We start from the raw sequence: 27421 nt of genomic DNA, 5'->3' as shown, positions 1-27421 counted from the left end.
TGAAGGAGAAATGGGGGAGGCTTGGGCAAGTTGCTGTGGGGGGTGCAAAGCTGTTGACCAGGGTAGGGGTAGCCAGGTGGAAAGCATGGCCAGCCGTAGAAAAATGCTTATTGAAATTCTCGATTATCGTAGATTTATCAGTGGTGACAGTGTTTCCTAGCCTCAGTGCAGTGGACAGCTGGGAGGAGGTGTTCTTATTCTCCATGGACTTTACAGTGTCCTAGAACTTTTTGGAGTTTGTGCTACAGGATGCAAATTTCTGTTTGAAAAAGCTAGCCTTTGCTTTCCTAACTGCCTGTGTATATTGGTTCCTAACCTCTCTGAAAAGTTGCATATCGCAGGGGCTATTCGATGCTAATGCAGTATGCCACAGTACACACAGTTTTTGTGCTGGTCAAGGGCAGTCAGGTCTGGAGTGAACCAAGGGCTATATCTGTTCTTAGTTCTAAAGTTTTTGAATGGGGCATGCTTATTTAAGATGGTGAGGAAAGCACTTTTAAAGAATAATCAGGCATCCTCTACTGACAGAATGAGGTCAATATCCTTCCAGGATACCCGGGCCAGATCGATTAGAAAGGCCTGCTTGCTGAAGTGTTTTAGGGAGTGTTTGACAGTGATGAGGCATGGTCGTTTAACCGCGGACCAATTACAGACGCAGGCAATGAGGCAGTGATCGCTGAGATCCTAGTTGAAGAAAGCAGAGGTGTATTTAAAGGGCAGGTTGGTTAGGATGATATCTATGAGGGTGCCCGTGTTTACGGATTTAGGGTTGTACCTGGTAGGTTCCATGATAATCTGTGTCAGATTGAGAGCATCTAGCTTAGATTGTAGGATGGCCGAGGTGTTAAGCATATCCCAGTTTTGGTCACCAGGATCAGTTGGAGATGAGTGTGCCTGCATCCCAAATTACACATTATTCCCTTTATAGTGCTCCGGGAAGGATAACTTCTACGGGCTAGGGGGCAGCATTGAGAATTTTGGAAAAAATATGTGCCCATTTTTAACCTCTTGCGTATATCCTACCACTGGGGGGCGCCACAGCGCATTTTGGAAAAAATTCGTTCCCATTTTCAACGGCCTACTAATCAAACTCAGAAGCTAGGACATGCATATACTTATTTTATATGGATAGAAAACACCCTAAAGTTTCTGAAACTGTTTGAATGGTGTCTGTGAGTATAACAGAACTCGTATGGCAGTCAAAACCCTGAGACCGATTGAACCAGGAAGTGGGATTCTGAATTGTGGACTCGACTTCACAGCCTTCCCTGTAATTCACAACGTGAAAAAATGATAATTGAGCACTTTCCAGTGCATCCACTAGATGTCCCCAGTCTTTACAAAGTGTTTTGAAGCTTCTACTGTCGAAACTCAGTGCAGGAGACGATGTGGCAATTGGTCACAGTAGGAGGGCCATCAGCATTGTGACGTCGGCGGCCGTGTCTGCCCCCACCTTTGGAAACATTTTGAACACAATGAAATCGTCCCACTCGAATCTGATTGGCTCTCTTGTTGAAACAGGCCCTGAAGATTAATGTTATACAACGTTTGACATGTTTGAACGAACCTACAGCAGTCAAAAAAGTCATTTTTCGTTACGCAGGTTCCGCGCCCGTATACATTTTACATTTTAGTCATTTAGCAGACGCTCTTACCCAGAGCGACTTACAGTAGTGAATGCATACATTTCATACAATTTCATACATTTATTTTATTTTTTTCTGTGCTGGCCCCCCATGGGAATCGAACCCACAACCCTGGTGTTGCAAACACCATGCTCTACCAACTGAGCTACAGCATTCTGACGCGCTAACAAAAGCAAGCTAATGGAACATAAAGGATGGACTTTTTCGACCGAAAATACATTTGTCGTGGACCTGGGAATCCGGGAAGTGTTTTCTGATGAAGACAACTAAAGGTGAGGGATTATTGGCAATATTATACAAGATCAGATGTGATGTGCGATTGATTCAAGATGGCGACGAGCTAGGCTTTCTTGCTCATTTTCTGGGTATCGCATCCCCTTTATCTCAAAGTGTGATTACCCTGTAAAGTTAATTTAAAATCTGTTATGACGGGTGTTTTCAAGAGATATTCATCTATAAATCTTAGATTGACAATATAAAAAAAAAAAAACGTTTTCGAATAGTAATTTATAAAATTGTAGCACTGTTTCCCGGGACGCATTTTATGAAAAAATAGTTAGTCAACGTCAGGTGCCGATGTAAAATGCTGTTTTTATATAGAAATATGACCTTTATTGAACAAAAGATTGCATGCTGTGTGTAACATGATGTCCTAGGTGTGTCATCTGATGAAGTTTGTAAAAGGTTAGTGCTGCATTTAGCTGTTTTTTGGTTATATGTGATGCGTGTGCCTGGTCGGAAAATTCATATGATGCTATTTTTACCATGTACTCCTCTAACATAATCTAATATTGTGCTTTTCCTGTAAAACCTTTTTGAAATCGGACAACGAGGGTCGATTCAAGAGAGGTGTATCTATAAAACGATATGAGACAGTCATATATTTGAAAAAAATATATATTGAATTTCGTTATGCTCATGTCGCTAGGAGTTTTTCGCTGGAAAATGATCCCGCTAACGGGATGAGAGTATGAAGAGGTTAACTGCCTCCTACACCAACTCAGAAGCTAGAATATGCATATTATTGTTCAGGTTTGGATAGAAAAGACCCTAAAGTTTCTAAAACTGTTTGAATGGTGTCTGTGAGTATAACAGAACTCCTATGGCAGGCAAAAACCTGAGAAGGTTTCATGCAGGAAGTGGCCTGTCTGACAAGGAGTCGTTCTTCTTGTCTCTGTTTATTGAAGAGTGGGGATCTTAGCTGTAACGTGACAATTCCTAGGGCTCCAAATAGGCTCTCAGAACCCGGGAAAAACCTGAACGATGACGAGGCAGCCTCAGGCTGAAACACATTATCGCCTTTTCCAAGTGTCGCATCAGAGGACAATAGAATTAGGCGCGTGCGCGATTCGACCCCGTGGAGTTATTTCCTTCGGCTGTTTAGCTCATTGCAGATTCCCGGTCGGAATATTATCGCTTTTCTACGAGATAAATTGCATAAAAATTGATTTTAAACAGCGGTTGACATGCTTCGAAGTACGGTAATGGAATATTTAGAAATTTTTTATCACGTTCTGCGCCAGGCGCACGACCGTGGTTTAGCATTCTGATAGTGTCTAGAACGCACGAACAAAACGCCGCTGTTTGGATATAACGATGGATTATTTGGGACCAAACCTACATTTGTTATTGAAGTAGAAGTCCTGGGAGTGCATTCTGACAAAGAACAGGAAAGGTAAGACCATTTTTCTTATAGGAAATATGATTTTGATGAAGGCTAAACTTGCCGGGTGTCTAAATAGCTAGCCCGTGATGGCTGGGCTATGTACTTAGAATATTGCAAAATGTGCTTCATCCGAAAAGCTATTTTAAAATCGGACATATCGAGTGCATAGAGGAGTAATGTATCTATAATTCTTAAAATAATTGTTATGCTTTTTGTGAACGTTTATCGTGAGTGATTTAGCAAATTGTTAGTAAATTCCCCGGAAGTTTGCGGGGGGTATGCTTTTTCTGAACGTCACATGCTAATGTAAAAAGCTGTTTTTTTATATAAATATGAACTTGATTGAACAGACATGCATGTATTGTATAACATAATGTCCTAGGTGTGTCATCTGATGAAGATCATAAAAGGTTAGTGCTGCATTTAGCTGTGGTTTGGGTTTTTGTGACATTATATGCTAGCTTGAAAAATGGATGTCTGATTATTTCTGGCTGGGCACTCTCCTGACATAATCTAATGTTTTGCTTTCGTTGTAAAGCCTTTTTGAAATCGGACAGTGTGGTTAGATTAACGAGAGTCTTGTCTTTAAATAGCTGTAAAATAGTCATATGTTTGAGAAATTGAAGTAAGAGTATTTCAAACGTTTTAAAAATCGCGCCACTGGATTCAACTGGCTGTTACGTAGGTGGGACGAATTCGTCCCGCCGGTCCCATAGAGGATAAATTACCAGTTACAGTTACAGAGTGACCTTAATGTTCCATCCATCCATCATGAGGAAGTGTTGGTTCAGGAGACTGAGGAGAGGACATCTCGTTTAATTACTAATTGGGGATTTATTTGCTTTGAAGTGCTTGGTGCTTATAAATGCTAACTACATAATTGATACAATAACATACTGTCTGGTGCTTACTGTATGCCAACTGCTGCATTGACACAGTATCAGACTAATGCACTTTGGGCACAGTTCACTATTATTGACTATTGACATATCAATTCACTGTTACTGACATGGACTCACATGACCTGGAGGCCCCATGGTCGGGGTGCACAGTCTGTCTCTCGTCTACTGACTATTACAATAGAAGTGTTTATCCTAAACAGAGGCATGTAGCATTTGAGCAGTTACACAGAAATATTGGACTTACATGTCCTGCACTACAATGTACTGATGTGGGATGAGTCCGTCCACTCCGTTGTGTCGTCCCTCCCACCAGTCATCAGAGGCTCTCAGGTACAGCAGCAGTGATGCCCCCTTCTTAAAGGACAGCTCTCTGGGAGTACGCCCCACATAGTCAAACTTAGCGATGGCCTCGATCTGCTCCAGTTCATCATCACTGGTGTGAGGTCCTGTACCGTTGTCCACTTCATCAATGGCACCTGGCCCACTCTGTGGACTGTCACTAAATGGTGTAGAGAGATAGAGACAATAATATATTGTAGATAGATACATACATTGATTGATAGATTCAGACAATGATAAAGAAGGACATAGTATAGTGCTTTCGACTAAACTAGCCCAACAAAAGGGTGAAGTCATTTGAAACACAGAACAGTCCTCTAACCCCCTTCTCTACATTGGTTAATCTCCATCTTCTCTCCCATCCAAGCAGATCCAAGGCCCAGTATATTATAACATCACTAACCAGTACTCCTCTCCTCCAGCCATGCACTTTTCATAGACTGGTCCGTCCAGCTCACGGTGGCTCGGGAAGATGACCTCGTTGTGGATGATGATGGTCTTGATGACCTCATTAACGTGTGTCTGACAGGCCACAGGATCGTGACCATCAGGTATGGGCATCAGAGTCGGGCCGAAGCAGGTAGCCAGATTATAAGGATCCATCATGTTCTCATCACTGTACTGGGATAGACTGGAGAGAAACAATGGAGAATTACAGTTATTTTATCACTTTGGTACAATTTCACAACTTTTAGTTCAAAACTCAAAAAAGGCTGATTTTTTTTGTTTATGCACATTTTCATTTGACTAAGTACAGCACACAAAATCACAGTAACTTTTTCACCAAACCTAAATCAGTGTTTCATCTAGAAATACCTTTCATATAAAGTCACTGCCTTTCACAATGCAATGCTCACATTACTTTTCATATGATTCTCTTCTCATTTGTTTAAATACATTTGACCATCACTTAATCCAACTGCGCTTAACGGTTAATCACTAAACCTATAGATTTTGAACTAGTTTGTCTACTATATATGGATTTTGAGAGCTACAGAAATAAAAGGGGAAAGTGGATACCTAGTCAGTTGTACAACTGAATGCATTCAACTGAAATGTGTCTTCCACATATAACCCAACCCCTCGGAATCTGAGAGGTGCGGAGGGCTGCCTTAATCGATATCCACATCTTCGGCGCCCGGGGAACAGTGAAATGTGTGTTTGTAAAGTATAAACATCTAAATTACATGTATTACCCAACAAAATAATATCTATCCAGATGTCCTCTACAGTCATTCATTAGTGCAAAAAAACATTGTATTTTTCAGATATAATTGCTACATACTGTAGGTGTCTGTAATCAAATGTAAGAAATGAAATGAAACAAATTAAATGAATGAAAATAAAACATAACATTTAGTACCCATTAATTTGCATCAAGGCTGTCTTGAGCATTTCAACATCACTTCTCCTCCACATCACAGTGAATATCCTCATTGTTCATGCACCGATGTCAAGCTTGGCGAATCCAAGCTTGACATTGGTCTGCATTGATATCGTCACATGCCTCATCCATGGCCAGAAGGAGGGTGGCACGCTCATGGAGATGGCGATCGTCCACCTTCCACATTTCCTCAATAAGGTTGAGGAAAGGAGAGTATGGGGGCAGGTATAGGGTCACTAATCGATGATGGACCTGAATCAACTCTGCATGGTGGAACCTGACATTGTCCCACGCAATGACATTCACCTTAACATGCCGGTCTGCTCAATTGTATTGCGAAACACAATGAGGTGTGCAGCGTTGTAGGATCCAAGTAATGGCCTACGTCCTACCAGACCATCTTCAGAGATAGCTGCAACCATGGAGATGTTTCCCCCACGCTGTCAAGGCACTTAGATGGTCATCCATTGGCCGATGAGCAAATCTGACTTATTTTTCTTCTCCATATCTCCGGATTGCTACCGCAAGCTCTGAACCTTTTCACCTGGATCATCGCAGCTAGCTAGCTGCTATCCGAGTGGCCACTCCTGGCTAACGTCTCTGTCCCGAAGCAAGAACCAATTAGCCTGGAGCTAGCCTTGCTAGGCCCATCTCCCGGCTAGCCGAAGAGGTCCATCAGCCACTCCTTTGACTACAATACCTATTTTGCCAATTGGCCTGGACCCCCGCCGACACTTCACGACTGGACTACCGACGTAATTCGCCCGAGGGGGTTTATCAACTGGCTCCTCTGTCGCGACGTCCCCTGAAAGCCCATCTGCTAGCCTGCTAGCCGCGGCCAGCTAGCTGTCTAAAGCATATCGTACTGTTAGCTTAAGAGGCCCATCGGACAAATCCTTTGGCCACTATACCTATTCTGCCAATTGGCCTAGAACCCTTTTACCACACGAAGCCCTGCTGATCCACGACGACTGGTCTGCAGACGTAACAGCACGAGAGGGCTACAACAGACTTTCTTCCGTCACGACGTCCCTCTAAGGTCCTACTGCTAGCTTGCTAGTCCCGTCCCGCTAGCTGCCTGAATCGCCGTGTCTCCGGCCCGAGCCACTCACTGGACCCCTATGATTACTCGGCTACGCATGCCTCTCCCTAATGTCAATATGCCTTGTCCATTGCTGTTTTGGTGAGTAATTATTGTCTTATTTCACTGTAAAGCCGCTAGCCCTGCTCAATACACCTTAGTTAACCCTTTAATTCCACCTCCCACACATGCGGTGACCTCACCTGGTTTAAATTGTGTTTTGAGAGACAATATCTCTCTCATCGTCACTCAGTGCATAGGTTTACCTCCACTGTATTCACATCCTATGATAACTTTGTCTGTACATTATGCCTTGAACCTATTCTACGTGCCCAGAAACCTTCTCATTTTACTCTCTGTTCCAAACGTACTAGACGACCAGTCCTGGTCGACTGACGACTGATTGATGCATAGACGTACTGATCGGTGTTTGGACGTACTGATCGGTGTTTGGACGTACTGATTGATGTTTAGACGTACTGATTGATGTTTAGACGTACTGATTGATGTTTAGACGTACTGATTGATGTTTAGACTTACTGATTGATGTTTAGACTTACTGATTAATATATACTTACTGGTTGAGGAATGCAAACAGATATCTCATGACGATGATGACGGGGTGAGAAAGAGTTACAACAATCTGCTGAAGGTGATGAGCTCTCTCTGCACCAGAGTCTAGTTCTGAGAGATAGAGAAAGGGGGGAGAGAGACAGAGGCATACAATCATTTTGATGTATACAATATGCCATGTATATCTACTTTACGATAGTAAACCTATTTACTATATAAATCCAATCAATTATTAAATCAATTACTATCTAAACCATGAGTGGGCAAACTACAGAGGTTTAAGTAAAAAACATTTTGTTGGGGGTTAGAAAACTCTCAAGGCCACTCTTGAACATCTACAACCAAATAGAAAGCATGTAGAAATGATAATGGACCTGTATATTTTACAATAATTGTCCTTTTTCTGGCACGCAAATAGATTTTGACTTACGAATCAGTCCCAAAAAATCTGGACCACCCCCATTGAATTTTACAATCCCGGTCTGGCCCTTGAGCCAAAAAGATTGCCCACCCTGATCTAAATCCTGCATCCACCCCAGTGGAGTACAGTAGTCTGATGGTTGCTATGAGGTCATAGTACATTAGTAGTACTTACTGATGGTAGACATGAGGTCGAGGAAGTGTTCCTTGGGGAACAGTGTGTTTTCCAGCCCCCTGAAGTACAGCTTCAGAACTCCCGCCACCGCCATGATGTCATGGTCACTCTGGTCGTCGACCAATGGGTCCTCACCTAGGGGCATCACATGATACAGCACAGAGTCACACAAGCTGTCAATCATCCAGTCACACTGCTTTAATCTTGCTGGATATTCAACTGTGAATGTTGAATCTATATAACCCAAGTCATGCTGAAAAAGTACATCTGTAAAACTGTGAATGTACATCTGCTTTGTAAACTGTGTAAGCTTGTAAGAACACAGTCAGCTGTCATTTAATACAATATAACACCTCATTAACTAGTCTGTAGGAAAATATTTGCCTAAGCTTTCTCTATAAACATATTAGTTAGCCGACAAAAATAATGAAGATATATTTGTACGTTTGTCACTACAGTATTTTCATCCAAGTATAGCATTCCTGTTAAGAATGTGGTAAGTACTGCTGCTGTACATCTCAAATAGCTTGTCCATGACAAGTGTCATACATGACCAATGTGCTCTCTATGTATCTGTCTGCACTTTACAGTCCTAGAGCGAAGGTCTGTGGCAGCCGCGCTGGAGCCTCGCTGGGACAGACCTCTCTCAAATGAATTTTTTATATCGTTGACTTCGACCTGGGAGCCGGGAATCCTGAATATGCCTTGCTGCTGAAGGCCTGTTGGAGCAGAGCACCCCAAGTCAGCGTTAAGATGGAAACATATCCGGAAAACACACACACAGGCAGGAACAGACACGGACACACACATACACACACTAAACTGAAACTTGAGTGTAGTATATCCACAGCCCAAACAGCAGAAACATATTCTCTGTCTGTCCACTACATGGTAGTTTCAATATTCAATATTCCAAGATGAGAAACTACATCACAGAGATCCAAAATGGAGGCTTTACAGTAGTATATTCAACTACATGGACTACATACAGTATCTATCAATTAATCTCTTACCGTATAGATTGATATAGCGGACACAGCTCTCAACCACCACTGGTATAGCCTGCCCTGAGTCCTAACAGAGAGGCAGAGAGAGAGAGAGCGAGAGAGAGAGAGAGGCAGAGAGAGAGAGCGAGAGAGCGGCAGAGAGAGAGAGAGAGAGAGAAGCAGAGAGAGAGGCAGAGAGAGAGAGAGAGAGGCAGAGAGAGAGAGAGAGAGAGGCAGCGAGAGAGAGAGAAGAGGGAGGGATTGAGAGGGAGAGGGTGGGTTTGAGAGGGATGGAGAGAGAGGGATAGAGAGGGATAGGGAGGGAGAGGTAAGGTGACTAAGGTGACTCAACAGCTTATGAGTGTAAACAAAGCACATGAATAAATGAATGATCTGTCTAGGTACACAGAATGAATCATGTATAATCATGGCAACTACCATAGAGATACAATATGTGTTCTCTTAAATTCTGTGTAAAATGAGTCCATCAACCAACTAATTGCGTGAATAATGACCAAAGATAAGTACATTATCATATAACCATTTCACAAGACTATTTACATAATTTAAATATTAACTGAGAGACTTTCAACTCTCTGACTGAGCAAGCACATATGGTCCGCAGAGGGCATCAGTGATTGTGGTGTTCTTCTGATACCCTCTGTTTCCTCACAAGGTTACCACCATATTCATAAACACACTATACACTAAGTGTACAAAACATTAGGAACACCTGCTCTTTCCAAGTGAAAGCTATGATCCCTTATTGATGTCACTTGTTCAATTCACTTCAAATCAGTGTAGATGAAGGGGAGGAGACATGTTGAATTAGGATTTTTAAGCCTTGACACAATTGAGACATGGATTGTGTATATGTGCCATTCAAAGGGTGAATGGGCAAGACAAAATATTTAAGTGCCTTTGAACAGGATACGGAAGTAGGTGGTAGGTGCACCGGTATGAGTGTCAAGTAATGCAACGCTGCTGAGTTTTTCACGCTAAACAGTTTCCCGTGTGTATCAAGAATGGTCTACCACCCAAAGACACAACTGTGGGAAACATTGGTCCAGCATCCCTGTGGAACGTTTTTAACACCTTGAAGAGTCCATGCATCAACAGATTGAGTCTGTTCTTAGGGCAAAAGGAGGGAGTGAAACTCAATATTAAAAAGATGTTCCTAATGTTCTGTACAGTCAGTGTATATTCATATATACAGTCTCAGTCAAAAGATTGGACACACTTACTCATTTATTAAGGGTTTTTCAATATTTTTACTATTTTTTACATTGCAGAATAATAATGAAGAAATCAAAACTATGAAATAACACATATGGGATCATGTAGAAAATAGTACAATGTAGAAAATAGTAAAAATAAAGAAAAACCCTGCAATGAGTAGGTGTGTCCAAACTTTTGACTGGTACTGTACATTATTCATTGGTTATCACATGATAAAGGACAGAGGGACCAGGCAGGCAGAGAGATGCTGTTTAGTTAGTGTACACATACAACCCAAACATATTCACCCCTCGCCTGATTCTTAGATCTGTTGGTGTTGTCTTACCAACTCCTATAGACTTTGGCATTGGCAGAGAGCACAAACACATCTGGGACCAGGCTACTCTTCACCCCTTCTATGACAGAATAACCAGAATACCTGGTTGCGGGCGCGGGTATTCCGTCTTCCCCTGGGGCAGGCAGAAAGCAGTGGCAGCAGCAGGATGAACAGAACAGAGGAAGAGAGGCAAGAAGAACCACAACAAGGTTAGAGAAGCAAAGGGAAACAGATATGACCTCTAGAGGGAGGGGGTAAGAGGTCAAGCCTGAGAGAAGGATGGGGGAGGCCCAACAGGAGAGACCCAAGCTTGGGGAGGCTTTGGTAGAATGGGGCTGGGGGGAGGGGAGGGTTGGGGGTTCTGGTGAAGGCAAGGGCGATGGGCCTGGGACAGTGGACGAGTGGCAAGAGAGGCTCAGTTTTTACACCATGGTTGACTGGGGCAATTTTATTATCTCTGAGAATACACCTGAGACTTCACTTGGAGGCACTAGGACCATGACAGTCTGACACTAACAGCCCCAGTGGACTCCACTGATGTGTACACACTCTTTCTGTCAGTGTGCCAATGTTGGATCCTGACTTATGCAGAGGAAACGGCCCTGTTTGTTTATTTCCATAGCCTGACATGTTTAGTCCTGGGGCAACTGGCCCGTCACCAAAATGTGTTTAACGTCTAGAGTTCAGGGTTCAGGTGCTATAACATGGGCATTAATGTCATAAGCAAACCCCACACGACCAGAGTCTGACTACATTTGATACTTAAACAACCTTGAAACTTAGCTTTGTGGAATTGCCTTTTCTCCAGACCAGAGAGACAAACACTACCTTTCCTAGCTGTCAAGCCAATGGACTGCCCAGTCAGAGAATTCCCTTATAGGAATGAATGGAGAGGAATCTCAGCTGTTTAGTCTATTTATTTAAACAGTTGTTGTGCCCAGCACAGGGCCATGAAAGAAGGGATAGTCAGTGAGCTAAGCTGAAGTTGGAGTAGACGAGAGAGCAGTCAAAGACAGAACATAAAGGTAGAACCCCCAGAGCTGATAGTAGAGATTGCTGACATTTAGACAGAGAGAGAGAGACCACATAGAGTTCAGTGAGGGGCCACATAGGGGCCAGTCAGTCAGTACCTTGATAAAGGCCTCCAAATTGCCGTTAAAGAGTTTATGATTAAAAACGGAGCAAGGTCTAGGCTTCTGCATTTTCCTGGGTTTAGCAGGAAGAGTGGGGGGGCTGATGGTGGAGGAGGAGGTTGGTGAAGGGTGTGCAGATACACATGAGCTATGATGAAAAACAAAAAGGACTGAAACATGTATTTCATTCTGTATAATCAGTGGGATGTTTTTCGAGATACAGTTGAAGTCGGAAGTTTCAAAAAAACCTTAGCCAAATACATTTAACGTCAGTTTTTCACAATTCCTGACATTTAATCCTAGTAAAAATGCCCTGTTTTAGGTCAGTTAGAATCACCCCTTTATTTTAAGAATGATTGATTTCAGCTTTTATTTCTTTCATCACATTCCTAGTGGGTCAGAAGTTTACACACACTCAATTAGTATTTGGTAGCATTGCCTTTCAATTGTTTAACATTGGTCAAACGTTTCGGATAGCCTTCCACAAGATTCCCACAATAAATTGGGTGAATTTTGGCCCATTCCTCCTGACAGAGCTGGTGTAACGGAGTCAGGTTTGTAGGCCTCCTTGCTCGCACATGCTTTTTCAGTTCTGCACACACATTTTCTATGGGATTGAGGTCAGGGCTTTGTGATGGCCACTCCAATACCTTGACTTTGTTGTCCTTAAGCCATTTTGCCACAACTTTGGAAGTATGCTTGGGGTCATTGTCCATTTGGAAGACCCATTTGCGACCAAGCTTTAACTTCCTGACTGATGTCTTGAGATGTTGCTTCAATATATCTACATAATTTTCCTTCCTCATAATGCCATTTGTGAAGTGCACCAGTCCCTCCAGCAGCAAAACACCCCGACAACATGATGCTGCCACCCCGCGCTTCACGGTTGGGATGGTGTTCTTCGGTTTGCAAGCCTCCCCCTTTTTCCTCCAAACATAACGATGGTCATTATGGCCAAACAGTTATATTTTTATTTCATCAGACCAGAGGACATTTCTCCAAAAAGTACAATCTTGTCCCCATGTGCAGTTGCAAACCTTAGTCTGGCTTTTTTATGGCGGTTTTGGAGCAGTGGCTTCTTCCTTGCTGAGTGGCCTTTCAGGTTATGTCGATATTAGACTCGTTTAACTGTGGATATAGATACTTTGGTTTATAGATACTTTGGAAACTCTGGTTTCCTCCAGCATCTTCACAAGGTCCTTTGCTGTTGTTCTGGGATTAATTTACACTTCTCGCACCAAAGTACGTTCATCTCTATGAGAGAAAACGCGTCTTCTTCCTGAGCGGTATGATGGTTACGTGGTCCCATGGTGCGTACTATTGTTTGTACAGATGAACGTGGTACCTTCAGGCGTTTGGAAATTGCTCCCAAGGATAAACCAGACTTGTGGAGGTCTACAATTCTTTTTCTGAGGTCTTGGCTGATTCCTTTTGATTTTACCATGATGTAAAGCAAAGAGGCACTGAGTTTGAAGGTAGGCCTTGAAATACATCCACAGGTACACCTCCAATTGACTTAAATGATGTCAATTAGCCTATCAGAAGCTTCTAAAGCCATGCCATCATTTTCTGGAATTTTCCAAGCTGTTTAAAGGCACAGTCAACTTAGTGTATGTAAACTGTTGACCCACTGGAATTGTGATACAGTAAATTATAAGTGAAATAATCTGTGTGTAAACAATTGTTGGAACAATTACTTGTGTCATGCACAAAGTAGATGTCCTAACCGACTTGCCAAAACTATCGTTTGTGGAGTGGTTGAAAAACAAGTTTTAATGACTCCAACCTAAGTCTATGTAAACTTCCGACTTCAACTGTATATGCAGACCCATATCTAGAGCCACTATATACAGTATATGGCTCTAGATAACTGTGCATGTCCTATTCCTTCCCCTCCTCTCACAGTACAAACCATAATATTATTTTAACACACAAGTGGAGTCACAGAGCAGAGGAAGTATGCTTTGACTTTTATCACAGCTGTTTCAGCTAAACCCTGAATAACCTGACTTGAAAGACTCTGGGGAACTTATCAAATAAGTCAGTTCATAAAAACATGATTACAGTCAAAGCACATGAGTAATGACACAGAGAATTCAATATAAACACTGTAACAGGCCTGTGAGCTGAGAGGAGATATCAATGTCTCAACTCTGCTACTACTGTTCATATGACTAATATCTGTGGTTAATATACAGTACTGTTCTGATTAGCAGATACCTGTACAATACTGTAGTGTTTAACAAGGCCACTTATGGCCACTGTAGTGACTGATAGGTGACAGATCGTCTGACAGCCAGATCATCTCCCCATAGCTGCTTCATTGCAAACTCCAGTTTGCTCAGAAGTCTGTTTATTCATCAACAGACAGACCACATCCCCTCTCCCTATTTGGAATTCCACCCCTGATTTTCCAGAGGCTCGGGACCAAACTGCTATTCACTTTAACATGACATCATCTCCTCTATTTCCCAGAAAACAGGAAGGATTTGACATGCTTTTATTCCTCCTCTTTTCGCCCTCTTTTCTTACCGTGTTGTTCCATATTCAGCCCTTTCCCCTAAAAGAAAGGAGGGAAGAAATGGAGAGAGAGGGGGAGAAATAGAGCGAGAGAAAATTAGAATGTGTTTGTGTGTGTGTGCATGCTTGCGTGCATGTGTCTGTGAGAGAGAGAAAAGACAATGCTTAGATACATGGTTGAGTACATTCTGAGCCAGACCTGGTTGTCTACAGAGCTGGCAGATGGGGCAGACAGAAGCGAGGGGCGAGGGATGAAGGGCATTATGAGAACACGGGCACCTATTCAGACGGGCTCAATGGTGTGGGCTCCATGACCGCCTCTCTGAATCACATACAGCCAGCCAGCCAGCGGTCATTTAGCGGTCGCCCTAGAAACCGTAGATAGAGAGCCGGAGGGGGCGGACCCTGACAACTCAGAGCGGAATGTCAATGAAAGTAAGCATATCCAGGGACAACCGGGAAGGAGGAGGGAAGGTTGAGTGAGTGTGAGGAAGGCCGCATTTGGCTGCATTGGGTTTGTGCAATATAGTAGTAACTGTGCAGTAATTATATACTGTAACATGATACACTATATATACACATTAGTATATGGACACCCCTTCAAATTAGTGGATTTGGCTATTTCAGCCACACCCGTTGCTGACAGGTGTATAAAATCGAGCACACAGCCATGCAATCTCCATAGACAAACATTGGCAGTAGAATGGCCTTACTGAAGAGCGCAGTAACTTTCAACGTGGCACCGTCATAGGATGGCACCTTTCCAACATGTCAGTTCGTCAAATTTCTGCCCTGCTAGAGCTGTCCCGGTCATCTGTAAGTGCTGTTATTGTGAAGTGGAAAGACCCAGGAGCAACAACGGCTCAGCCGCAAAGTGGTAGGCCACACAAGCTCACAGAATGGGACCTCTGAGTGCTGAATCACGTACCGCGTAAAAATAGTCTGTCCTCGGTTGCAAACTGCCTTAGGAAGCAACATCAGCACAAGAACTGTTCGTCGGGAACTTCATGAAATGGGTTTCCATGGCCGAGCAGCCGCACACAAGGCTAAGCGTCGGCTGGAGCGGTGTAAACCTCGCAGTCATTGGACTGTGGAGCAGTGGAAATGCGTTCTCTGGAGTGATGAGTCAAGCTTCGGACAAATCTGGGTTTGCCAGATGCCCGGAGAATGCTACCTGCCCCAATGCATAGTGCAAACTGTAAAGTTTGGTGCAGGAGGAATAATGTTCGGAGGTTGTTTTTCATGGTTTGGGCTAGGCCCCTTAGTTCCAATGAAGGGAAATTGTAATGCTACAGCATACAATGACATTCTAGACGATTCTATGGGGAAGGCCCTTTCATGTTTCAGCACGACAATGCCCCTGTGCACAAAGCGAGGTCCTTACAGAAATGGTTCATCGAGATCGGTGTGGAAGAACTTGATGCATGCACAGAGCTCTGACCTCAACCCCATCGAACACTTTTGGGATGAATTGGAACGCCAACTGCTAGCCAGGCCTAACATCAATGCCCAACCTCACCAATGATCTTGTGGATGAATGGAAGCAAGTCCGGGAGCAATGTTCCAACATCTAGTGGAAAGCCTTCCCAGAAGGGCCAACTAGATGATATACACTACATGACCAAAAGTATGTAGACACCTGCTCGTCGAAAATCTCATTCTAAAATCATGGGCGTTAATATGGAGTTGGTCTGTCTGTCTGTCTGTCTGTCTGTCTGTCTGTCTGTCTGTCTGTCTGTCTGTCTGTCTGTCTGTGTCTATCTGTGTCTGTCTGTGTCTGTCTGTGTCTATCTGTGTCTGTCTGTGTCTGTCTGTCTGTGTCTGTCTGTCTGTGTCTGTCTGTGTCTGTCTGTCTGTCTGTCTGTCTGACCAACCACAATGAATTCCTGGAAATACTGGAGCCAACTGGTTGGCTGCTGCTGGACCATCATACAATTTTCTGAAAGAAATATGGCTAAAGATACAATATGGTTTATTACTGGTGGTTGATATGGCAGTTAAGATTCCCACTAATTAACTACACAATTTCACAACAATGTTTGAACCATATGAAGACTCAAATTGGCAAGCTGCTGCTTGTGATAAAGGGAAGGTAATGACCCTATGAATGGCATTGTGCTCCAGTAGTGACACAACAATGTTGTAACCATGTGAAGAAGTGTTCTCACCTTCTCCCAGAGTCTGCTTCAGTAGATCATGCTTGGCCTGTAGTTTCACTATAAGGTTGCTGCCATTCAGGTACTCTTTGAATTTCTATACAGGGCAAAAGAAAAGTAGAAAATATGACATTTAGCAGACACTTTGATCCAATGCTACTTACAATGCCTTCACAAAGTATTCACAACCTTGACTTTATCCACATTTTGTTGTGTAACAGCCTGAATATAAAATTGATCAAATTTAGATTTTGTATCGTTGATCTACACATCATACCCCATAATGTCAGTGTCAAAAGTACAAATTAATAAAACATGAAAAGCTGAAATGTCTTCAGTCAAAAAGTAATCAACCCATTTGTTTTGGCAAACCCAAGTAAGTTCAGGATTAAACATTTGCTTAACAAAACACATAATAAATTGCATGGACTCACTCTGTGTGCAATAATTGTTTTTAACAGGATTTTTGACTGACTACCTCATATCTGTACCCCACACATACAATTATCTGTAAGGTCCCTCAGTCTAGTAGGGAATTTCAAACACAGATTCAACCACAAAGACCAGGGAGGCTTTCTAATGATTCACAAAGAAGGGCATAAAAAAGCAGACATTGAATATCCCTTTGAGCATGGTGAAATTATTAACTATACTTTTCTAATGAAGATAGTGTTTTATTTTTCATTAGTAAAAAAAAAAAACCTTTCTTCCACTTTTACATTACAGAGTATTTTGTGTAGATTGTTGACACATTTAAACACATTTTTTGTGTGTGATCCCTGCAGGAATTGAACCCATGACCTTGCTAATAACACACTCTTACAAACTGAGCCACACAAGACCACACTTGTGATTGTAGGCTACAGTGACTACTGCTTTATGTCATTACATCAAAAGGTTAACTTCAGAATTAATTTAAATGACTCGTATCACCAAAGCCTGATGCCAATAGCAGTAGAATGAACTCACAACCAGATTGCCTGTCTGAATTCCACAGGGCATAATACTGCAAATTGATGAACACTGGAGCAAGCCACTAAACCTGAGTTGCTCAGTACTCTAATATCAGTATGCAATGCATTCATAAACATAGAAAAAACATTTCTATTGCACTTTAAGTTGTGGGAATATAATAATAATATGCAACTTAGCAGACGCTCTTTGTAAAGTTACTTCCAGTACATTTACAGTGAGTGCATTCATTTGTATTATGTGTTTGTGATCCTGCGGTAATTGATACCATGACTGTAAAAATAAGGAGACAGGACACTATAGTGTTAGCATTAGGAATGTGTTAAGTAAGATAAACCTGGATATAGTGCAAAAGCATTATGGGTACTGTAGAACATCCAGCTACAATGACCACAATGATCTTACCAACTGAGCCACAAGACCTTGTCAGAGCCCTAGAGCAAGTACTTAATACCAGTATGACTGAAGCTTTCATTAGCACTCTAGCTCAGCATGCATTCATACAAATACAATTGAAAAAGCATTTCTAATACATTTTAAGTGGTGTTGGTTGTCAGAGCCACTCACAGTGAAGTAGAAGCCCTCGGTCTCCTGCTGATTGGCTCGTCTCCTAGCAACGTTGACTTTGCTCATGTAGGAGTCGGACGAGGCAGACTTGACCGACTCAGTGGACTGGCTGTGTAGGAAAGCCTCAGACACATCAAAGTCCTCCACTGTCAGCATGTCCTGCAGTGTCTGCATGGTGGCATCCAGAGTCTTCCTCACCTATGAAAGACAGAAGAGAAAGAGAGGAGAGTCATTTAGCTGGGTTACAACTTTTATATTTACTGTGTTTTCCCTGCACACAATAGGCAGGTTTCCATTGATCCAGGTTTATTCAACAAAAGCAATATTTTCACCATGTGTAATGGGTATGTCCGATTTAGGATACATTTTCTAAAGATCGAGAAACATTTATCCGTTCGACAGGGGTGGATTTTTATTTTGTCACACCTTCCTTATTGCGAATTTTCTTTATGGGAACTGTGTTTTTTAAATAAAATATGATTACCAACATTTTTTGAAGGTATGCGGGGCACGTTATTTTACAGTGTAACTATAAAGTTTCAATTTAAATCTAAATGCCTACTGTTTGCAAAATAAATGTTTCAACTATAGAAATCATGTTTCTTGACTTTCAAGAATGCCTGAATTACTTCGCCTTGTTTTTCTGGTTGGCTGGATACAAGTTTCATCATCCAATTATTTCAGATCTACAGGAGTGCAAATTTCACCATGGCATGGACCATGGTGATGCTTTGGCACATGAGAATATGAAAATGAAAATATTTGTAAATTATTGCATTCTATATTCATGCTGGCTTTCACAGGCTACCTGAGACATGAAACAGATAGGTGGGAGGGCATACAGGCTGTCGCCAATTTATTAATGTGCAATTTCCCTAAATGGGTAATGGAAACACCTCAACCACTACATTTTTATTCGACACTAGATTTTTGAGGAAAAAAAACTATTTTTTTGTAGGTGTGACGTCATTAGCTGTTTTTATCAACACCCGATAGTTCAATGGAAACACCCTAGTAGGCTATTGTCGCATCTATTTTCTATACAAACTTTCCTAATGTCGATAAAAAATCCCTGGACAAGTTTATGGAAACATAGCTAATGAGACATCAAAGATTGTAATGGGAAATGGAATGGTATAATGCTCTTTGAGGGCAAAATTTCAAATTGAAGAACCAAATATCACACGTGGGTCGTTCCAATTCAATTCGGTGCCTTTGAGTAGTCCAGCTAGGTAAAAAAAGTTTCATTTCATATAATTTTAACATTGTTAAACACTGTTAAATGCCAAATAATGTAACAGGATAGACTAACAGGGTTGACAACATCCTCTTAACTCATCCATAAATTCCCTTCTTGACAGGGGGAATGGACGCTTGTTGTGTATGTATAACAGTGAGGGGCAATTGAATGCAAGCTTCACTAAAACATTTAAATTGAAAAAAAAATGTATTTCCTGTCTATCTATGGGTAATTGGTTTGACGTGTTATGCTCAACCCACTCAGTTTTCCACTTCAGAATACCAGCAAATGGCCAAAAAGAGTAGAACCATCTCACCTACTTTTAAACTATGGTTTGACTACTAGATGTGCAATGTCTCTTTAGGAAAAAACATATTTAAAAAAGGAATAGTTTCACCATATTAAAATGAGATTTCAGTTCATGTAACAGGGTTGAAATTAAAATGAGGGACAGGGTTGTTATTTTTTCCCTTAAAATGAATCACTAACAACATGAAATAAATAAAAATCTTAAGATATGACTTTGTCAAAGCAACAAAATAACAGGGGCTTTACAATGATGGGGAAAACTTGGAGAAATGTTGGGTTTAAGTGGGGTAATATCTTCTTAGAAGTCACAGAGGATGCACAGAGGGATATGACAAAATGCTGAATTTTGGCACTTTAGCAAGTCTTTATTCATATTAAAAGGTTTTCATGTGTTCTATATTAAAGGGCACTTTATTTAATATAACAAGCTTTTAAAATGCAATATTTGTGGACAATTTCTACTTAAAATATCAAAGGGATGCAAAAGGTACTCATTTCATGGAATTACCCATATACTAGTATGGATTCTGCACAGACACCAACCGCATGCATAATATATATAATGTAAAGTTCAGTCAACCTGGTAGGGGACATCCGGTTGCGCGTGTGACTGTGTGAAGATAAATAGAAAGATAAATTGTGTTCTGTCTATGTGAGAGGTACAGAGGAAGTGGCTGAATGAACAGAGCCCCTCCATATTCATAGGAGCGATATGGTGACCTTTACACACACATCTGTCTGACTCACTGAAGCAGCAGAGGGAGGTAGGCAGACAGGCAGACGGCAAATGTTCCACAATTTTACCTACTGAACATGGCCCAGGTGGGGAGTTCACTGACTGATAATGAGACAGGTTTTGGGTAAAGGCCAGGGTTTCAGAGCTCACCTCCTCGTTCTCGATCTTGAGTGTGGCCAGGCGGGACTGGAGCTGGTGGTGACGCATCAGGAGCTCTGTCTGCACCGGCTGCTGGGCACTCACCTGACACACCTAGTAGGTAGTGAGGGAGGGAGGGGAAGAGAGAAAGAGATTTTATAGTAGTGTTTGTTTGGGATGCCAGAAAGGAACTGACCCAAGATGCTGGCATTGCTGATGCAAGCCACACAGGACCAGACAGAGGAAACACAGACATAGTGGGAGGCACAATCACCCCTCCAATCACCTCTCCCTCACCTCGTCGCCCATGTGTGGCTGGTAGTCGAAGTGGGCAGGCGGGCAGAAGATCTGGCTGTGCATGTCCATGACCCTGTGTTTGTCCCCCCTGACATCCATGGCATCCACGGCACCCTCCAGCTGGTCCAGCCCCTCGTGCCGGGACGTCTCCAGGCTGTACTCTGCAGACAGGTAGGTCCTCAGGGTCCGCGCCAGGCTGGCATGGTAGCCCATGTCACAGCTCTGGGGAGAGGCATGGACAGCATTACCACCATTGGGAATCCTTAATGTTAGTTACAGACCAATGGGGAGAGATGATGTGTTACAAGATGCTGCTATGCTTCAATTGATCAAACTACTGTATCTATTTGTCATTGCAATCAATAGAACGGTAACTTAGAATAATGTGTTACAAGATGCTACTGAGCTTTTGTGTATCAAATGGATGCATTTTTCCTGTGTATCTACTATTCTCACTTTGTTAGAATCAGCATGTACTGTACCACTCACGTCTATCATGTCAGAGACATCGTAGATGTAATATTTGGCCACCAGAGCATTGGTTGCCACCAGGTTCAACAAATAGTCGTTCCGTGCTTTAGTGCACTTCAGCTTGTTTTCCGAGTACTTGGCTTGTCTCTGGGGAGAGAGGGAAAGAAGAGGGAGAGAGACAGAGACAGACAGACAGAGAGACGGAGAGACAGAGAGAGAGCGTCAGTATACCATAGAATATCGATTTCTCTCTAAATGGATTTGTAAACTAAAGATGTAATACAGTTTGTTCCATCTAAAGAGGTGTAATTTTATCAAAAAAATGTGCATGTGCCATATGAGACAATAGAGGTCTAGTCTTACCATGGCAACAAAACCACTTAATATTTTTGCTCATTACATTTTAAAGGCTAATGCATCCAAGTTCTCCGAGCTTTTACATACATTTGGACACATACACACACAGCTAAAGCCACACCTTCTCTTTCATCTTCTCCATCTTCTTGACAGCGCTGCGTCGCTGTTGGCGGTCGTCATGGCGCAGGAGGCTGGTGCTGACATCATTGGCCTTGCCAATCTGCTTTTCTCCCTGTTTCTCCGCCTCCTTCAACTTGCTCTCTGCGCTGATGCTCTCTGTGTGGTACATGTGGTAGGTCTTCATCACCTGCCCAGGACACAAAACATACATACAAAACATACCTTAAAGTCAACTACATGCACACTAAGTTCACTAGAAGGTTCTGGGTCTAGACGTTTACATTGGTCATGAGGGAAACTCCCTATCTCAATGGAGTAACCACACAATAAACACCAAACTCACGATAAGCGTGAATATTTTGTATAATTTATCATTTCCGCCAGCAGTTTGAAAGTAGCGCAAGTAGGTCCCAGAAAATTGTGCACAATTGTGTATGGCATCATCCATTTCATGATATGTAACTGCAAATGTTCTTTCTAAAATAATTATAATCATTTTCCCCTGCAATTCGTAGTATACGTTACGAATTTCAATTTGTACAATATATTGTGAAAAAGTGCTTAAGATCCCGTTCAATCACTTTAATGTCAATGGAAGATTAGTTAGACATGGATATCTAAAGAGGATTCAGCATATAAATCCACCTGTATATTGTACACTGAATAAGAAGACAGAAAGACAGCTACTGTCAGATATGTTGTGGATGTGTGACTGACTGCTAAAACTAGGTTACCTCTCTTGATTTCCTTTCCCTTCACACACTAAAATATCATGCTCTCTCTTACAGGTCTACTAACAACTCTGATTTAAGTAATACATGTGAGGAGAGAGCAAGTGAAATCAATCAACAGGAAGTCTGTCATAGCGAAGTTACAGAGAACCTTTCCTCTAGTTACGTTACAGAGAACCTTTCCTCTAGTTGAGACAGAGAACCATTCCTCTAGTCTACACTAAAAAAAAAAGGTTCTACAGTTATACTTATAGGATACTTCAGATGTGCTTATGGCACACACTGTTAGGTACTCACATAGTACTGGTTGTTACAGAGAAACTTTCCTCTAACTATGTAATAGAGAACATTTCCTTTTTCCTCTGACTGTTGCTGGGTGTGAAACAAGAGAGGAGCCCTTTATTCTGACTGGAAGCCAGAAAAGGCTGAAGACATGTTAATGCAAAGCTCTCACATTGTGCATAATACATCAATACAGTGCATAAAACATGTACAACAATATACAGAGCTTTCAGAAAGTACTCATGCCCCTTGACTTATTCCCCATTTTATTGTGTTACAGCCTGAAATCAAAATTGATTAAATACATTTTTGTCTCACACATCTACACACAATATCCATCCACACAATGTTTTTAGATTTTTTTGCAAATGTATTGAAAATGAAATACAGAAATATCTAATTTACGTAAGTATTCACACCCCTGAGTCAATACTTTGTAGAAGCACCTTTCGCAGCGATGACAGCTGTGAGTATCTCTGGGTTAAGTCTCTAAGAGCTTTCCACACCTGGCTTGTGCAACATTTGTCCATTATTCTTTTCAAAATTCTCTAAGCTCTGTCAAATTGGATAACTATTTCCAGGTCACAGATTTTCAGAACTGTAACTCAGCCACTCTTCTTGGTAAGCAACTCCAGTGTAGATTTGGGCTTGATCCATCCAGTTTTTTCCTATCACAGACATTAAACTCTGTAACGGTTTTAAAGTCACCATTGGCCTCATGGTGAAATCCCTGAGTGGTTTCCTTAATCTCCGGCAACTGAGTTAGGAAGGACACGTATCTCTGTAGTGACTGGGATGTATTGATACACCATCCAAAGTGTAATTAATAACTTCACCATGCTCAAAGTCAAAGAGATATTCAATGTCTGCTTTTTTACCCATCTACCAATAAGTGCCCTTCTTTCCAAGGCATTGGAAAACCTTTGTGGTTGAATATGTGTTTGAATTCACTGCATGACTGAGGGACCTTGAAGATAATTGTATGTGTAGGGTACAAAGATGTGGTCATTCCAAAATCATGTTATACACTATTATTGCACACAGTCCATGCAACTTATGTGACTTGTTAAGCAAATTTTTACTCCTGAACTTATTTAGACTTGCCATAACAAAGGGGTTGAATACTTATTGACTGAAGACATTTCAGCTTTTCATTTTTTATTAATTTGTCAAAAAATGTTCTGAAAATAATTCCACTTTGACATTATGGAGTATTGTGTGTAGGCCAGTGACAAAAAAAACATCAACAACATTTGTAAAGAGCCAAGAGATGTGAATACTTTCTGAAAGCACTGTACAAGTACTATGAATGATGTCACCTACTGCGTGTATGTGAACATATTAGTATGAGACATACAGAGAGAAAGCTGTTTAGAAAGGCCAATAAATGAACATCTGCATCAATGTATTATGCTGTTTTTCATGCAGAATCATTCTCTTGTGGCCATTAAGCCATGTATTTTAAGTGACAGTATTTCTAAGGGTAGCAATGCCTGCTGCACAGTGTGATAGTGTTACCTTCCAATTGTCACGTCCTGACCATAGTAAGAGGCTATTTTCTATGGTAGAGTAGGTCAGGGCGTGACAGGGGGTGTTTTGTGTTTTTCTATGTTTTGTGTTTCTATGTTTAAGTTCTAGTTTTTTATTTCTATGTTGTTGTTTTTTGGGTTGATCTCCAATTGGAGGCGGCTGGTCCTCATTGTCTCTAATTGGAGATCATATTTATGTAGGGGTTTTTCTTCCTGTGTTTTGGGGGTTATTATATTTTCAGTAGTGTTTGCTTCGCGCTGCGTCACACTTTGTTGTTTTGTCAATTCAGTTATTTATGTATTGCAAAGTTTCACGGATTTAATAAAATGTGGAACTACAACCACGCTGCACTTTGGTCTGCTCCTTTCGACAGCCGTGACACCAATGCACACTGGCCTGCCTACAGCACATCAATGTATAGTACCTTTCCAAAGTTTGGACACACCGAGTCATTCAAGGATTTTTCTTTATTTTTACTATTTTCTACATTGCACTCATGGCTCTGTATAATACCTTACGTTTCCTTGAATTTGTTCTAGACCTAGGGACTATGAAAAGCCCCCTGGTGGCATGTCTGGTGGGGTAAGTGTGTGTGTGTGTCAGTGCTGTGTGTAAGTTGACTATGTAAACAATTTAGAATTTCCAACACATTGTTTCTTATAAAAAAAAGAAGTGATGCAGTCAGTCTTTCCTCAACTCTTAGCCAAGAGAAACTGGCATGCATATTATTGATATTAGCCCTCTGATTACAATAAAGAACAAAATGTGCCGCTATTTTCTGGGCCAGCTGTTGCTTAACAAAGGTCTTTCTTTGCAGCACCTGACTATATGACTGGATAATAATTAAGATAAGATAAAACTAAAGCCAAAAGGACTTGCTTTGTGGACTGTGTTGTCAAAAAAGCAGAGCATCTCTATCACGGACAGACCTCTCCTCATCTTTACAACCATTGAATCAATCAATGCTTTTTGTGCTGTTGCTCTGTCTGCCTGCTTGCTACATGTTGCTTGTCCTATGTTGCTCTGCATGTGCTCACTGCTCATTGTTTGTCTTTATTGTTATTGCAAACATAGGCATCACATTGGAAATGGAAATAGAGTCATATATGGAAAATGGAAATAGAGTCATATATACTGACATGAAATCATGAAAGCGAGAAAGGGTAGGCTTTGAAGGTTCAATGTGGTTGGTGTGGGTGGTTAGGTGGCGTGGGAGCGTTGATGTCAAAGCATCAAAGACAGGCTTGTGTGAGTGTGTTCAAGCATACATTATTGTGTGTGTGTGTGTGTGTGTGCGGGCGTGTGTATGCATACTCTTCTATGTATGTTCACAGTCAATGTATCGAGAGAAAAGAAGGATGACTATTAACTTTAATGACAGATCTGTGTTTGATTTTGTGTAGCATGCGCTGAATATGTGACTATGTGATGATGGTGTGACACCTTGGCAGTAAGCAGCTCTCCACTGCAAGGGAAGTGAGTCGGCTTGGAGCAGAGCCAAGGCATATAGAGTTTTTCATTCAACTGCAACTTCTCTCACGGCGGGAGTAAAAAAAACAAATCATGTCCTCCAGTGTAGAACCAAATGACCTGTGTAGCAAGGCTGTAAGGGAGATACCTAGTCATTTGCACAAATTTGTCTTCCCCACATAACCTAACTTTCTGAATCAGAGAGGAGTGGGGGCTGTGTTAAATTAACATCCACGTCATCAGCACCCAGGGAGCAGTTGTTGTTGGGGGTTAACTGCCTTGTTCTAGGGCACAAAGGCTGATTTTCCCCCTTGCCTGCTTGGCGATTCGAACCAGCGACCTTTCAGTTACTGGCCCAACGCTCCTAACTGCTAGGTTACCTTCCGATTGCTGATAAAGCTATTCTGCTCTGGGCAGGTCCTGTTCTATCCTGACACTACAGAGCAGAGAGTCTGAGAGGGTCTGAGGTGGGCCTAGCCAAATGGAGTTAGCCTGTTAGCTTCAGGCAAACTAACAAACAGGGGGAGTGGATGGAAGGAGAGATTCTGTACAATACAGACAGATGGGGGAGAAGGAAAGAGAGAAAAAAAGAAAGAGAGATTGAGAAAGAGAGAGAATTAAATTTTGTTGTTTACTCACAGTGTAGAGCTCGTTCGTGACTTTCACTAACTCCTCGTGCATCTGCACCCCGATTTCTTTGCTCTGGGACAAAAAACAGGAACAACAGGCATGTGAATCAATCTCACAGGTGACTGGAAGAATATCTTACCTTGAATAGACCTGGCTTTGTTTCACTGAGGCATGAATACATCCGTTTCCCGTGGGTCTGTATCTGTATGGGTGATATGTGTTTCCCTTGGGTATGTGCCTGTATGGGAGATATGTGTTTCCCTTGGGTATGTATCTGTATGGGTGATATGTGTTTCCCTTGGGTATGTGTCTGTATGGGTGATATGTGTTTCCCTTGGGTATGTGTCTGTATGGGAGATATGTGTTTCCCTTGGGTATGTGTCTGTATGGGAGATATGTGTTTCCCTTGGGTATGTATCTGTATGGGTGATATGTGTTTCCCTTGGGTATGTGTCTGTATGGGAGATATGTGTTTCCCTTGGGTATGTGTCTGTATGGGAGATATGTGTTTCCCTTGGGTATGTCTCTGTATGGGTGATATGTGTTTCCCTTGGGTATGTGTCTGTATGGGAGATATGTGTTTCCCTTGGGTATGTGTCTGTATGGGAGATATGTGTTTCCCTTGGGTATGTGTCTGTATGGGAAATATGTGTTTCCCTTGGGTATGTGTCTGTATGGGAGATATGTGTTTCCCTTGGGTATGTGTCTGTATGGGAGATATGTGTTTCCCTTGGGTATGTATCTGTATGGGTGATATGTGTTTCCCTTGGGTATGTGTCTGTATGGGAGATATGTGTTTCCCTTGGGTATGTATCTGTATGGGTGATATGTGTTTCCCTTGGGTATGTGTCTGTATGGGAGATATGTGTTTCCCTTGGGTATGTGTCTGTATGGGAGATATGTGTTTCCCTTGGGTATGTGTCTGTATGGGAGATATGTGTTTCCCTTGGGTATGTGTCTGTATGGGAGATATGTGTTTCCCTTGGGTATGTGTCTGTATGGGAGATATGTGTTTCCCTTGGGTATGTGTCTGTA

General features: G+C 41.9%; 1 protein-coding gene across 7 annotated transcripts in view; it reads right to left on the bottom strand.

Annotated features, from left to right (window-relative positions):
• The window catches only part of LOC115150336 (SLIT-ROBO Rho GTPase-activating protein 3), a 63157-nt gene that overhangs the window by 5853 nt on the left and 29883 nt on the right, over window positions 1-27421 (bottom strand). Inside the window, exons 4-18 of one of the 7 annotated variants that reach the window (XM_029693520.1) lie at window positions 26396-26458; window positions 21745-21930; window positions 21285-21413; window positions 20796-21017; window positions 20511-20612; window positions 18076-18273; window positions 16549-16633; window positions 14393-14420; window positions 11858-12008; window positions 9200-9260; window positions 8828-8905; window positions 8187-8321; window positions 7597-7702; window positions 4957-5184; window positions 4459-4713 (exon numbers count right to left, since the gene is read on the bottom strand). In XM_029693520.1, coding sequence (XP_029549380.1) covers window positions 4459-4713; window positions 4957-5184; window positions 7597-7702; window positions 8187-8321; window positions 8828-8905; window positions 9200-9260; window positions 11858-12008; window positions 14393-14420; window positions 16549-16633; window positions 18076-18273; window positions 20511-20612; window positions 20796-21017; window positions 21285-21413; window positions 21745-21930; window positions 26396-26458 — 2027 coding nt within the window. Of the gene's footprint in view, window positions 1-4458; window positions 4714-4956; window positions 5185-7596; window positions 7703-8186; window positions 8322-8774; window positions 8906-9199; window positions 9261-10736; window positions 11784-11857; window positions 12009-14392; window positions 14421-16548; window positions 16634-18075; window positions 18274-20510; window positions 20613-20795; window positions 21018-21284; window positions 21414-21744; window positions 21931-26395; window positions 26459-27421 lie in introns of those variants that run through there. The other 6 variants (XM_029693521.1, XM_029693522.1, XR_003867095.1 and 3 more) reach the window with 6 other exon arrangements.

Source organism: Salmo trutta, chromosome 16 (assembly GCF_901001165.1).
Source record: "Salmo trutta chromosome 16, fSalTru1.1, whole genome shotgun sequence".
In the NCBI taxonomy this organism is placed as follows: Eukaryota; Metazoa; Chordata; class Actinopteri; order Salmoniformes; family Salmonidae; genus Salmo; species Salmo trutta.
The sequence above is the reverse complement of the archived record's forward strand: the minus strand, read 5'-3'. Positions and strand labels throughout refer to the sequence as shown.